Here is a 14,702-nt window from a genome sequence, read left to right as displayed (position 1 = left end):
TGTACAATCATATTATTTCAGATTATGACACTAGAAGTGACGTCTTGCTTCATATAAAGCAAGCAATCCGATCATTTTTAACAGACTAAACGAGAAATCACGGAACGGATAAAAACGAAAAACCACGGAACTGATAACATTTATAAATTCCAATCCGACTAGATCTTAAGAATAATAAATCAATCATGACTTTTCAAAGGGGACATCACCAATTGTCAGGTCAGCGCGTTTGAAATATAGCAACAATCAATCCAGATAATTTGTATGTCTTTCTTCTAAAATGTCAATAATTGTAGTGTCATTGGAATACATTAAGATGATAGAATCTTGGAGCTGTAAGCCAAGGATGCTATGGATCATCAGGAAAATATCTTAACTCTTATGAAAGGAATGGGTGGTCTGACAGAAAGTTAGAAGATCAGAGTTACTGAGTTTCTGAAACAACTTTCCTCGATGAACAGTGAATAAATGAATGGGGTGAAAAATTGATATACCAAAATCTGGTCGAGTGATGTTCTTAAGCAAACAGATATATATGTCCAATATTTAAGTTTCAATTGATAACTTCAACACTCACAAAGCTAAGTTGTGAGGGGCAATATGAAAATCCTCTATCCTTCTGTGTTCAATAACTCAGAAGTGAAAAAAGAATTAGTAAGATAGATTACACGATCAGTACTGGTCCAAGCTGACAAAGCAGGTAACAGCATTTCTTTGTTTTTAAGGCTCATTATTTTAATTGTTTTAGAGGAACTGGGATTTAACTCGGCAGGTGGTAATCCAACTTATACATGTAACTATAGTTCCATTTCTATGGAGACAACTCTTCAAAATCATTTGTCAGTTTTAAATATTTTTAATATTCCTATCAATCAAAATGAATTTGATTTAGAATATACCACACCTATACTGGATACCTAAAATTCATAAAAATCCTTACAAACAAAGATACATAGCGGGTTCCAGTAAATGTTCTACCAAGGTTCTTTGTTTACTCCTCACTAAAATATTAACGGCAGTGAAGGAAATACTTCAGAAGTACGTACAGTACAACAGTATATTCGAGACGTGATGTAATTTAGATGTGGATACTTTAAAAAAAGAAGTTTTAGAAAATTTGAAATCACAAAATTTTACCTGAATCAACAACATCATAACGTACGACTTTTCAACATTTTATAAAACCATTCATAGATTAAAATCCAGGCTCTCTGACATTATTGTCAACTACTTTTTCAATAGATGGAACTCGTAAATTCACTTACATGTACCTTGTCATTGGTCATTTGCAACATCACTTTGTTAGAAAATCATTCTGATTGTACACATAAGTACTCTGAAATTGACTTAAAAAGATGTTTTAGTTTCTGTATCTATCTAGTTTTTGGAGACTAGGTCTTCCGACAATCTGTCGAAATTCCCATGGGTACCAATTGCACCCGGTTATTAGCAGGCCTATTTTTGTATTCATATGATTTATTCAAAATCTTATACACGAAAAGAAGAAAACAGTTGTTGTGGCCTTCAACTCGATATTTAGATATATATATATATATATCGACGTCGTATTATCAATTAACAATACTTACATCCATTCATATGTCGACTCGATATATCCCAGTGAGCCCAAAATAAAGGATACCACAGAGCTTGACACATCTGTTTCATATCTGGATATTTAACTAGTAAAAGATGTTAATGGTAACCGAACAACCAAGCTTAATGATAAACGTGACGACTTCAACTTTTCAATCGTCATCTTCCTTTATTTATGTAATAATATACCCTTATCACCTGCATATGGGGGTTTTTTGTCTCTCAGTTAATTCGGTACGCAAGAGCATGCTCTACGTGCTAACAATTTCTAAAACAAGGCAAGCTATTGACAAACAAGTTGATGAAAGAAGTATATTAACAGTTTCGTTTAAAGTCATCGTTTTGCAAGTTCTATGGTCGGTACAATGACCTTGTCAGCAAATACAATCTACCATTATGTCTAATGCTGATTTTTTTCAGACGAATTGTCAGGCCATTATTTATACACTGAATTGTCTAAGGATTTTTCCCTTTTTCCCATTCATGACATGGAGCACACGGCGGATGTGACCGGTCGGTAGGGGATGCTTACTCCTCCATGGAACCTGATCCAACTTTTGAGGTTTTAAAGGTCCGTGTTTGCTCTGCTCCTGATTTGTATTATTTGAATGGACTTTCTGTTCGTGATCTCCATATTTTATATATTAGTACAGTGATAAATAATTATTTCTAACAATTTCATTTTTGCATTCATTATTCATTTTAGGGTTTGGGAATCGTATAAATTTTCTATTTGATTGTCAGATTCAATTGCAGTTTTCCTATTCGTGGATGTTTTAATCTTTGCAGGTATATGAAGCTAGTTTCAAATAAATACTTTGGTATTTCATAACATCTTTAATGATGCTATAAAGCAGGCTTCACATGCATTACTTGGAACACTTTAGTACATGTATGCTTTTCCACTGTCTTATTTTTTTTCCTTTGTTGGATGACTCGGCTTCGATTAGTCGATCGAAAGAGATGATCACTTTGAAATTGGTAGCAATGAGGCGATATGCTAAATCCTCCATGGCAGCTGATACCAGCTCTGATGTTTTTTAGAGGTCCGTGTTCGTTCTGCTCACAATTTGTATTGTTTCAATGGACTTTTGAGTTTGATTACTGGTCGTTAACTTTATATTTCATTACTTCAATAATTCATACAATTTTAGCATTCTTTACAAAAGCAAAATTTGGTAAAACATGTTTACCAAAGATTAAAATACATATATGGTTAGTAATGCCTCTAATGTTTCTTTATGTCATATACTAGGTTTTGCTCCAAGGAGGAGCCCTCGACTATTTCTCTGCTTGTTGTAACAATATTGAAGTAAAACAATTCTAAGGGATAGCTTTACAGTATAATTGTACAGAAAATCTCTTAGGGTAATGTATATCATTATCTTTCTTACAATAATATTTTGGGGAATATTTCAAACAAAATGTGCATTATTCACATTATTTTGTATGCTGCTGTTAATTTATCAAAGTATGCAATGTAGAAACCACCAATCCATTAATTCTTTTATGATAACTGAACGCAATTGATGTTGCCATTTAAAGCTTTATTATGAAAATGATAGCAGCACAAAAAAATAAATTGATCATAATTCTGATGATTATCGATACGTCGCAGCGGTGGACAGAGGGAAGCCGGTATTCATCACTTATAACATTCTTTTTTATGGGGGTGACAGTATGGATATCGACTACAACAGTCATTAGACGTTTGACATTTATAACCATGCCAACAATCATGACACACTTTTACGTAGGGATCGCAAATATTATGACGTCGACAACAGTCCGAGGATGTAGAGCACCTCTGACGATAGCAGTTGATGTTTGGAAGACTTTCCCATGGTCGCCAATAGGAATTAAACCTATAATATTTGATAGAATCTGGTTAAAAAGATAAACATTATAGTTAGCGCTGCGAGCGAGCGCCGCTCGTCACTGCGAGCTCTTAAAGCAACACCTGGGCGAAGAGAAAATTCGAACTTTGCATATTGATCCAAACGAATTTTTTCCCGCAGTAACTTGTGGTCCTTTAATGCTTTGCGAATTGCATCTCGCCGCAAACAACGTTCTCGCGTTAACAAGAAGTTCCAAGAAAAATATATACTCACCTTAATTTGTTGGATATATATAACAAATAAATAGTAGATTTTAAAAACCCGTTTTATTAAAATTATCAATATTAATTCAGACTTAGTTTTGTTATATTGCAACTAACAAGCGACGTCATGTGACGTCAGAGTCTAGACGTACCAAATGTCACGTGCAGTTGAAGAGCCCGATCTAAATTAAAACTGAATTTAGATATCTGCGCTCGCTCTAACGGTCGCACCGTCAACATAATACTGTATGTGGTCTTGGTCTAAATTATATTTGATATATAGAGAAAAATACATATCCTTTTCCATATCACATCCTGTATCAGCTCGAGAGACCAATAACAGCCCTCGTATTTTCGGTCCTGGTGATATTGGTGTCGCGGTCTGATACAGGATGGGATATGGTAAGGGGTATATTACGAACTTTCTTATAATATACATCACATATGTACTTTTTAATAAGAATGAGCATATTGTACAAATTAATGATAACATTCAAGCTTATATCAAATATCTGTTAGTTAAAATTAGATACAATTTTTATTACAGAGAATCTGAACGAAAAAATTAATGTATTATCAAAGGTACTTTTTACAATTTTAATCTATATGGGATGTGATTTATAAATATATACAATTAAAACAGTAACGCTTCGCGTTTCGTTTGATCTGATGATCCGCGCCTGTCAACGAGACGTGATACGGCTTTTCGGATCAGGTTACTGTTAAAATGAGAAACTTATTATATACCCCTCTACAATAAGCAAAATGTTGTAAAAATAAACTTTTGGGATCAATTATACAATTTTTATCCATAAAACAAAACAATTTTAAAAGAAACTATTTGATACACAAGAAAAAAGTCATGCATACTGTGTACTACGTCATCAGTTTCACAGAGGAGTGATATGGATTCAAAAAACTAAAACTGAGTGATACACAGTTGGGTATATAATAAATATCCATATCAGCCCTGTAGGATCCGTATAATCCCTAGAAGCTGATACGGCTATTGTGACTTCAAGCATATTGCATACGCAAAGAACCTGTTGGCCTTCTTATTACCAAATATGTAATAAATATGTATATACAAACCTTCTTCTTTTAGGGAAGTAGGTATTTCTTCGTTGCGAATAACTTGGTGAATATCGTCTGTTATTTCCAAAATTATACGACAGCATGGCATATCTAATTTAAAAAAAGATTTATATTGAATTTCATTTTCCAATACAGGATATCAACGTTAATATAACCATTTACCCCACCTCTGTTGATTTTTCGATGAAATCCTGGCTTCAGATTGGTTGAAGTCTGTCACGTGAAAGGGAGGTAATACTTATACCCTGTCATTAGTAAATCAATACACCGTAGCACGAGTTATTGTTCTTCGATAAACAAACATGGCGACGAAGTTTGCGCTCTTGGACGCAGACGAACTAGAGAAAAAAAAGCAACTTATCAATTCGAGAGAAACAATTAAAAGTAACGCGAAGGCGGCACGGGTGTTGAGAGCTTATTTGAAAGAAAAGAGGCAAGATGAAAATTTTGAACAGTTTGATGTAGTTCGTCTTAATGAAGTTTTAATTCATTTCTACCTCAGTGCTCGAAAACAAGACGGGGAACATTACAAGGCAACGTCCTTTGAGAATATGAGACATGCCTTAAACAGGTACTTACAAAGCCCCCCCCCCCTTTAACAGAAAAATTGACATTATAAAGGATGATGAATTTCGGGATGCTAATGTCTCGTTTAAGGCTGCGCTTGCTGAGCTGAAAAGGATCGGTAAAGGTAATGTGGAACATCACTCTGTTATTAATGAAAGCGATCGACAGAAGTTGTATGATTCTACACACATGAGTCCTGATACGCCTTGTGGTTTACAAAATAAAGTACAGTTTGATATAAGATTGTATTTTTGTCGACGTTCCGTGGAAAACATGCATTCAATGTCCAAGTCAACATTCCAGGTGAAGGAGGATCCCAAATCAGGCCTTAAATATGTAGCTAAATCTAGTGATGAATTAACAAAAATCCACAGAGCTAACGACAGGGAGTCAACATCTGGTGTCATGCCTGAATATCCTGGATCTCCTTTTTGTCCTGTGAAATCGTTTGAAAAATATCTGAAGAAACTACATCCTCAGTGTGAAAGTTTATGGCAGAGACCAAAAGAAGCATTCCTTGATGAGGACAACTCTTGGTACTGTAATTCACGACTTGGTGAAAAAACATTAGCAAAATTCATGTCTAAACTGAGTGAAAGTGTTGGTCTGTCCCAGATTTACACCAATCATTCCATACGGGCAACAGGAGCCACAATTCTCACCAAATGTATGTTTAGTCCATCACAGATTATGGCAGTTACAGGACACAAGTCAGTACAGTCACTTACAGTGTATCAAAGGACAGATATGGATGAGAAGATTGCAATGGGACAAGCAATGGGCCAAAACCTTACAAATAATCCAGTTAAAAACAACCTAGCTTTGCCTTCTAGTACCTCAAAGCTGGCATTACCATCCTTTCAGGAAACTGGGAATACTCTCAGTATGATACCATTTCCGCAGGAGAACAGTTCTACCATAGCTGAATTACAAGGAATTAACATATCTGACCTTTTCAGTGAATTCACGACCCCAACCACACTTGCCACAGTATCCGAAAGTAGGATATCCTCCTCTGTACACACCAGACAAATTCTCCCGGCATTCCATGGATGCACCATTGGCTCCATAAACATCAATGTAAATTTCACAAAATAACTTAATCTTGCATTCATGTCCAATTGAAAATCATCTGTGTGTGTCATCAGTATATCTACATTAAATTCTGTTATTTTGTGGTCAATTATCAATAATTTTAACTTTTAAAATGTTTGTATTTTTCACTTTAAATGTGTTGAAATATGTTAGTTGAAGTCTTGTTATAAATTACATTTTCTTTTTGTTATAAATGTCAATTTGTTGTAAAATTATTTTTTTTAATGTGTTTAGAATTAATATATTTTGTCTCTGATTTAAAGTGATAATTTGTTATACTCATATACATACTATGTACTCTGTTATACATGTATCTGACAAATTGTTGAGACTTCTACTTTTGAATTGTTAATATTTATAATCAGAAATTATCGAATGCATTATTTTTACTGTTGTTATTTAATATACAAATGTTTATTTGTTATTGTTAAATGTTCAATAAAATTATAAACTTAAATCTGAGTTATATAGACATTGATATACCCAGGTTGTTAGCTTGCATGACAGCAACTTAAACTTTATAAAGCAAAGCTATTTAGTCATCGGTGGGGTAAATTCGTTACATAGTCATTTAGTGACCGGGTACGGGATGATACCTGGTTAGTATATTTCATACCTGGCTCGGCTTCGCCTCGCCAGGTATGAAATATACTAACCAGGTATCGGCTTCGCCTTGCCAGGTATGAAATATACTAACCAGGTATCATCCCGTACCCGGTCACTAAATGACTATGTGACTAATAATACACGCTGTTTTTGTAAAAATGAGAGATAAATATGCATAAATACCGCTTATTTGTAGGCAACATCTCGTTTTTTGTAACAATTTCCGATGACGGTGAACGATAAGGTGGAAACTCATCTATAAAGAAATAACCCCATTTAAACAATAGCTCTCGTAATTTGAAAAAATGAGTAATTTGCACTTAGTAGTTTATCCTGAATGAGTGGATGTCAAAGCATGTTTGAAATCATAAAGAAAAGATTGAGAATTCAATCTGAAACACATGTACATTACGTTTATTTTTAATGTTATAATCACCTCACTATGTATAATTATTCATATCGTTCATAATCTTGCACCGTGAATACTTTATAACGATAGATTTATCTAATGCAGAAATTATTTTCGCGCTAGCTCACCTGAAAATATTGCACTTGTCCAATGTATAAGCACCGTTAGGACAGATAAGGCGAGGACAAATTGCAGACTGCCTAGCATGTTGTAGTTCATGACGAATCTGAAATGAAAGAGTAATTTGTAAAGACAGAAAGTAAAAGCAATGAATAATTGATCAATTTACAGCTTTGTGTCGATTAATATGTGACATTCATTACAAAATATACAAGCTTGATTTCTCATGTCATGTATCGAATAATAAAGTTGCAGATTGGAGTAAATAGGATTCAACTGTATGTGACCTTGGACTCGTTATACATTCCAGTATCACTAGCATCAAATCATTTATATACATGCTATCAAATTAATGAACACTTACGGGGGTATGTTTGGATGCGTCCGTTTGAATATTTCAAAGGGAATAAGAAATTTCTTTGTAAAAACTGTCATTTGAGTTTGCCAAAGCAATAAATTAATTTTAAAAACGCATCATATGGGTTGCGAAATACACTAGGGAAATAAATCAATTACCCTTTAACAACCGAACCTTAGGCCTGTGGCAGTTTACGATGCCAACTCGATTATTACTCCAGTTTTAAACCTAGATGTTTAGAAACACCAGGATGTGCTCTGTGTAATACAAAGATAAGATGATACTTTTCAATAGACTACAGACCCATTTAATGCTTGGCAGAAACATCCTTTGTCCCTCATGTGAAACTAATGCAATGCTATTCAGAGAAGCTGAAGTAGCCTTTTAATACAAATGTACCCATGATGAATTGGCAGCAAACAAAGCGACAAAGGAGAAACACTCATTAAACATCTGATACGTGACAAAACTACCTATGTATTCATATCCATATATCTTAATTTTATAATATCTGCTAATTGAAAGTGTTGCTGTATAGTATTTTCACATTTGATGATTAGAAGTTCAATTGTAAATAAAATTCTTATAACATATCAAGAAATTGGAAAAATGTTATTTGATATTTCCTTTATTTTATTTGATGAAAAAATAATATTAAGAAAGCTGAGTTGCTAAAAGGCCCTAAAAAAATTAGTTTGCTTTTGAAGAAAAGCTTGTTGAGTCCCTCTCTATCTGTACCACATTTTGAAGCAAAAATTGTAGATTTTAGTTCTCATTGAACTTTCTTATAGTTATATGGTTATGGTTATTGGAAATTAATAAATATTTTTAAGATACTCAATTTCGTTTAAATGAAATATATGGAGATAACGAACAGTATTCAAGCTCAAAAGTCCATTAAACAATACAAAATAGGAGCAGAGCAAACACGGACCTCTAAACATCAGAGGTGGGATCAGGTGCAATCTAACCTAATATGCTTCTAAATCTTTGCAATGAGTAGTGTGCGATACTGATTTTAAATATCGTATTGTCCTTATTAAGAGCTAATGCACTTCTGGCATACATCTTTCAAGTTATTGCATATTAATTTATATTTTCAATTCTATTCTGACATTTTGAGAAGAAAAAGTATGGTATTCTACTGTCTTTTAGTACATTGAGCTACATGTATGCTAGATGACATCACAACTAACTTCGTACCAATATTTGCCAATAGAAATATCCTTGTAAGAAAGAAAAAAAGGCAATTTATCAAAATGTACATTTTTTCCACACAGCGGTCATTTGTATTTTTTAAACAAACATCTTTCCTGTATGATTTTATTTCTTAAAAGTAATATATATTTTCAGTCAAGCCTGAAGATAATGTGTTAAACTACCTTAAAAATTACATACCAATTGTAAGGCAGGTCACAAAATGAATATGAACTGGAATATAAGAGAATCCCTCTAATATCAATACTTTGATAGCATCTTCATAAAGTATCAGTATACCAGTGTGGGGGTGTAAAGTGATTACGTCACCCAATATGACACTCCTTATGATTATTTCGCAGTCAAAATTGGTAACCGGTGTTCAATGTTGTTTTTTAACATTACCGTTCATAGGACGTTAGAGAAAAAAAACATTGAGGTTGTAAATAGAAATGTGCACAATCGATGATGGTAATTAATCGGAAGGTGTTGGAGGGACTAAAAACTTTCACTTGATTAGCATCAATATTATCTTAACATATATATCCCTCTGTTTTCTTTGTATATCGAGTTAACACGTCATGAGATGAATGATATTAGAACTCAAAAATAAGAGGTTATCTTCTGGTCGATTTATTTCCATTTAAAATAAAGATAATGGATTTAATGTAATAACAAAATGTTTTAGTTTTTGTGATAAAATTATCAATGATCTTTTCGTGGACAAAAGCTAGATTTGCTCTTTGACAGTACAGAGGATCACTTAACCATAACTTAGATATTATCTTTACATTTTTTTCTGTAAAACAAACCAAGGGAAGGGAAAATATCTCAATATTGGTTTGCCTTTTTTAAGCATTTTCATTCATGGAATATCAACCCATAGTATTACTGTATGTGATAGAACGTTTCTCTATGTAATATTTATATTCATTTTATAGAAACCACATTAAAGTTTTGTAATAGTGCTTTAAATTCTAGATTTTTTGATAACTCATGATCAAGTCATTATATAAAGGAAATACATCCAAAATTTGATAAAACACTATAAAATGAATTGAAAAGAAATGAATTGTAATAAAGGAACATTTAATTTCAGTAAGATTGCCTCGGTTCCGTAGAATAATTCTTCAAAGGATTTGTATACAATGAAAGTAAACCTGCAAGAAAAAAGGAGAATATTTTTTTTACTTATTTCCAACTGATTAACTGTGAAAATGCAAAATCTTTAAAAGACTTAAATACGACGTATTTGAAAACTTTTCAGTTTGATTTTCGATAATGGAAAAGTTACCACGAATTGAACTCACCAAAGTAAGGGATAGTCTTCTTATACACGAAAAATAAAAGATAAGAATTGCCTCTCAATTTATTCTATTTAAACTTGGACCCCAACGGTCACCTGAGTATCACAAATATCTCAGGTCTGCTTTAGCTCTTCATAGAACTGGAACTCACAGATTTGCAAAGACTCTTTATTTAATATCATAATTCTGTAGATAATTAAAATCACTAAATAATAAATTTCATTTTAAGACCAATTTGGCCCTTCCTTGGTCCTAATCCCCGGACCCGGGAACGTGAATTCATGATTTCTTAAGAAGTGAATTTGCTCATCATTATCATACAAACAATTTGCTTGATCGATTTACATGAGTAATGAAAATTTTTAAAAATTACAATTGTACAATTTTGGTAAAGATTTGAGTACGTATTGTAATCATGCTATCAGTTTGCCTAACAATGTCCATAAATTAAGTAGATTTTGAAAGGTGAAATGTTTCTTTCAATATGTGATCAATTTAGCCATTCTCTGGGCCAGGAACAATCAGACTTGGGTAGATGATTTGAAAAATTTTGGTGAGTCTAAGTGTTTGTTATAGTCATACAAAGCGTTTTGACTCGTACATGTCCATGAGTAAAAGAGATTTTATGATATAATGCGTTTTTTATAGGTGACCAACTTATCCCAACTTGGAACCTGAAAACTGCAACCTGGCTCCAAGACCATAAATTTCAAAATTTCAAATAATTATAACTTGAAATCATTTTTAAAATAGAGAAAAAATTTCAACATGCATGTACCGGATAAGTATACAAACCTGCCACTTTTTAAACATATTCGTAAAATCAATATATTTAAAATCCAAATTTTGACTGTTCTCAGTTTATTGTCTTGGGGTCAAGGGACATAACTTTTTTTTATTTGTTAAAGGGTTTATTGCTTATGAAAATTATGCCTACATTTGATTGCTTGATAGCCAGGGGTAAAGGGGATTTTAAAGATTGCAATAATGTTGATGGTCTTAGCCAAAACCCTCAGGCCAAAAGGAAGCTGATAGGTTATGAAATTAATAACTTTTCCTTTGTTTGGATTTACTTTCCCAATAGATGTCATATGTCAAAAACAATTGTATTGGTTTCGTCCGTTCCATAGAAGTTGAAAATGTTCAAACATTTACGTCCGATGGACGTCGACGGACGAAAACAGATAGCAGTAGTAATCTTCGCAACATCAAGTACGTTTGTAGGATTGATTGTTTATTATTTTACGTCCTTTGGGAAGATTGTTCACTCATATGAGACGTCTCCAAATACCGGTGAAGGGCTTCAAATTTTAACCGATACTCGGAACTCAGGTCCATTGAGTAGTGAAGGTTAATTCTTTATCGTGCCAAAGCTTAATGTGACACAGGACCAACGTTTTTAAGCAGGGTAAAGGTGTCATCACAGGAATAACATTCCACCGCTATCGATTGAAATAAACCTTTGTAATAAAGAGACAATAAATCGGATATTGTTACATGCAACATACAATTGAATCAAGTGCTTTTGATATTATAATCACAGAACTCAATTACGAAAATCGTCCTGCATTTTATTGGCAGTAGTTTGAAGTAATTTTGATATTGCTTATGTAAAACATACATGTATATGCAAACTCATTTTTTTCTTGTTTGCAAACAAGCACAAAGCAGGTAAGGGAGAAGAACAAATATTGTTCAAAATATCAAGACAGATCAGAGGCAAATGTACTACAAATGGATTTATTTCTAAAGGGGGGACTTTTTGGACTTAAATACATGTATTTACTTTTCGACAGATTAATCAGTTTTAGTGCTAGAAGAAAGAAAAATGGGTATATATATATATATATATATATATATATATATATATATATATATATATATATATATATATATATATATATATATATATATATATATATATATATATATATATATATATATAACCCTGAGGGGGGACTGAAAGAATAAGTTAAATTAGATATTACAACCCGAGAAAACTGTTGTGATAAGTGGTAGCTTAGAACTCTCATGATAAAAGATTCATTTTGCGAAACAATTGTTTCACTTTGTCTCCTACTGCATCACGCAATATATCCCTAAATACATTAACCTTGATAAATTTTGTTATACCTAATGAAATTTATTAAAAACTATGGAATCAATTTTTAAGGAAGCAGAAACACTTCCACATAAAAAAGTATGTTGCTGTGGCCTTCAACTCAATTTTTAGATATATCAAAGACGTTTTATCAATTTATGATATTTATTTTCATTCCTACGTTGATACGACATATCTCATTGAACTCAAAATGAAAAGCACCACAGAGTCCGACACATCTGTTTCATATTTGGGTGTTTTACACTGATTAAAAAGTAAGATCTAAACTGTACCGTAAACGTGATAACCTCAACTTTTCTATCGCATTGCAGCTTCCCTTATTTATGTAGCAATGTACAATTATCACCTGCATATGGAGGTTTATATCTTCCAGTAAATTATCTGTGCAAGAGCGTGTTCTATGTACAATCGATTTTTAAAGCGAGGTATGCTACTGACAAATCAGTTGGTGATACAAGGATATAAAAAATCTCGTTTAAATTCAACATTTTTAAAATTTCTATGATTGATGCAATGACCTTGTTTGCAAATACAGTCTATCGTTAAGTCGAATGCTAACTGAAGTCCTTCAAACGAATTGTTAAGCCATTAATTTCACGTCGAATTGTCTACAGATTTTTTTTCCATTTACCCGATCATGAGAAAGAGACACGGCGGGAGCGATCGGTTGAGGTGGATGTTCACTCCTTCATGGCACCTGATCTAACCTCTGTTTTCAGAGTTCAATCTTTATTCTGTTCACAATTAATATTGCTTTATTGGACTTTTGAGCATGATTATTGCCGTTATTTTTACATTTCCTTGTTACAGAAAGAAAACTGTGTTTTTTTTTTATGTTCAATGCATGACATTAAGATTTTATATGAACCAATAAAGTGATATTGTATTACAAAATATTAAATACATTACCTTAAGATGAATCAGGTAAATCCTTTAGGTTTCTTTAAAGGAAATAAACATGTTTTCTTGAAATTTGCTTTCAGTATAATTTTTCCATTATTTGCATTTGTTTTTATGGAAGAAAAATTGAGAGAGTAAGACACATCCCAAGAGACACGTAAATAAACCGATGTCACGACACACCGATCGAAACCCTAATGAAAAAATATTCTACAGAGGCGAGCTAATGCAATTTGCACTTCTTTTGGTAACTGCAATAAAAATTGATGTTGAGTAGGAATCCTTAACATACAACAATATCATCATACCCTTTAAAGTTGCAGTAGCGACGTTCGTCTATGCAGATCACGATAACGTGTAATAGAGAGTGATTGTAACTTAACCACCTAGTGCTCAGGATTAATTTCAAATTCGATTTACCTTTATGAGAAATATGATAACTTTGATCCTGCTACATGAATAATTGATGAAGAGACTGGATTCAAAACACATTAAAGGAAACGTAGGTGACAAACATCGCGTAATCAACAACTATGATGAGGCACTTCCATTTGTCTCTACGTTTGACTGTGCCTGAAAACTAAACAACATACTTTCGAGTTATGTCCCAAACAAGAAAGAATAAGACAAAATATTTTTGATTACTTTTATTACTTTCTGTCATGTATTTCTACTACAAAGTAGGATATACATGTATATTTATATAATTCAAATTACCATAACAATAAATAAATGAGCACATGTCAGAGTTTGTCACCAAGAGTTAGCAGAGTAAACACAGATTTAGATTATGTGATAATTTGCTTAAATATCAATGTGTTATATAAAACATAAGTTCAGACAAAGTGCAATGATGAAGTGTTTCATAGGTACGAATTATTTTTTATTTTTGGTTTTTATTTCTTCAAAATTAATTTTGCTTTAAGTTGCACATCTTGGTGTTGTGCAGAACCCAGAAGAAGGCCAAACCTCTTTCTTCTTTGCTGTCTCTCACTTATCAAAGATTCATTTCAGTCAAATTGCGAAGGCAAACACAATATTGATTTACTTCAAGACAGTTTATTTCTTCATTATAAACCTACGCTTATAGAGTTGAAATATGATCATCTACAAGTACTCTGTATGCAATTTCTGATCATGAACTTATAATTTATTCATCTTCCCTGGAATAAAACCATTATAAAGATGCAGATTTATCCGTCTTATCATAACGTGATGTTCCCTCGCCA

The 14,702-nt window shown here is 32.8% G+C and overlaps 1 protein-coding gene across 2 annotated transcripts; it reads right to left on the bottom strand.

Moving 5' to 3' along the window:
• Positions 1–3,122: 3,122 nt before the first annotated feature.
• Positions 3,123–13,770, bottom strand: LOC133179096 (uncharacterized). Of its 2 annotated transcripts, none has more exons than XM_061313834.1 (5): positions 13,483–13,770; positions 7,598–7,695; positions 7,244–7,316; positions 4,790–4,882; positions 3,123–3,461 (listed from the first exon to the last, which is right to left on the bottom strand). In XM_061313834.1, exons 2-5 carry the CDS (start codon positions 7,686–7,688, stop codon positions 3,242–3,244), a joined length of 477 nt encoding a protein of 158 aa, XP_061169818.1. In that variant the 5' UTR covers positions 7,689–7,695; positions 13,483–13,770; the 3' UTR covers positions 3,123–3,241. The 2 variants fall into 2 exon arrangements, with proteins under 2 accessions (XP_061169818.1, XP_061169819.1); XM_061313835.1 differs by lacking the exon at positions 13,483–13,770 and adding an exon at positions 9,346–9,395.
• Between the last annotated feature and the right edge of the window lie 932 nt (positions 13,771–14,702).

This window comes from Saccostrea echinata, unplaced genomic scaffold (genome assembly GCF_033153115.1).
Source record: "Saccostrea echinata isolate AGI-Se365-2 ecotype Australia unplaced genomic scaffold, CSIRO_AGI_Sech_v1 ptg000004l, whole genome shotgun sequence".
Lineage (NCBI taxonomy): Eukaryota > Metazoa > Mollusca > Bivalvia > Ostreida > Ostreidae > Saccostrea > Saccostrea echinata.
The sequence above is the reverse complement of the archived record's forward strand: the minus strand, read 5'-3'. Positions and strand labels throughout refer to the sequence as shown.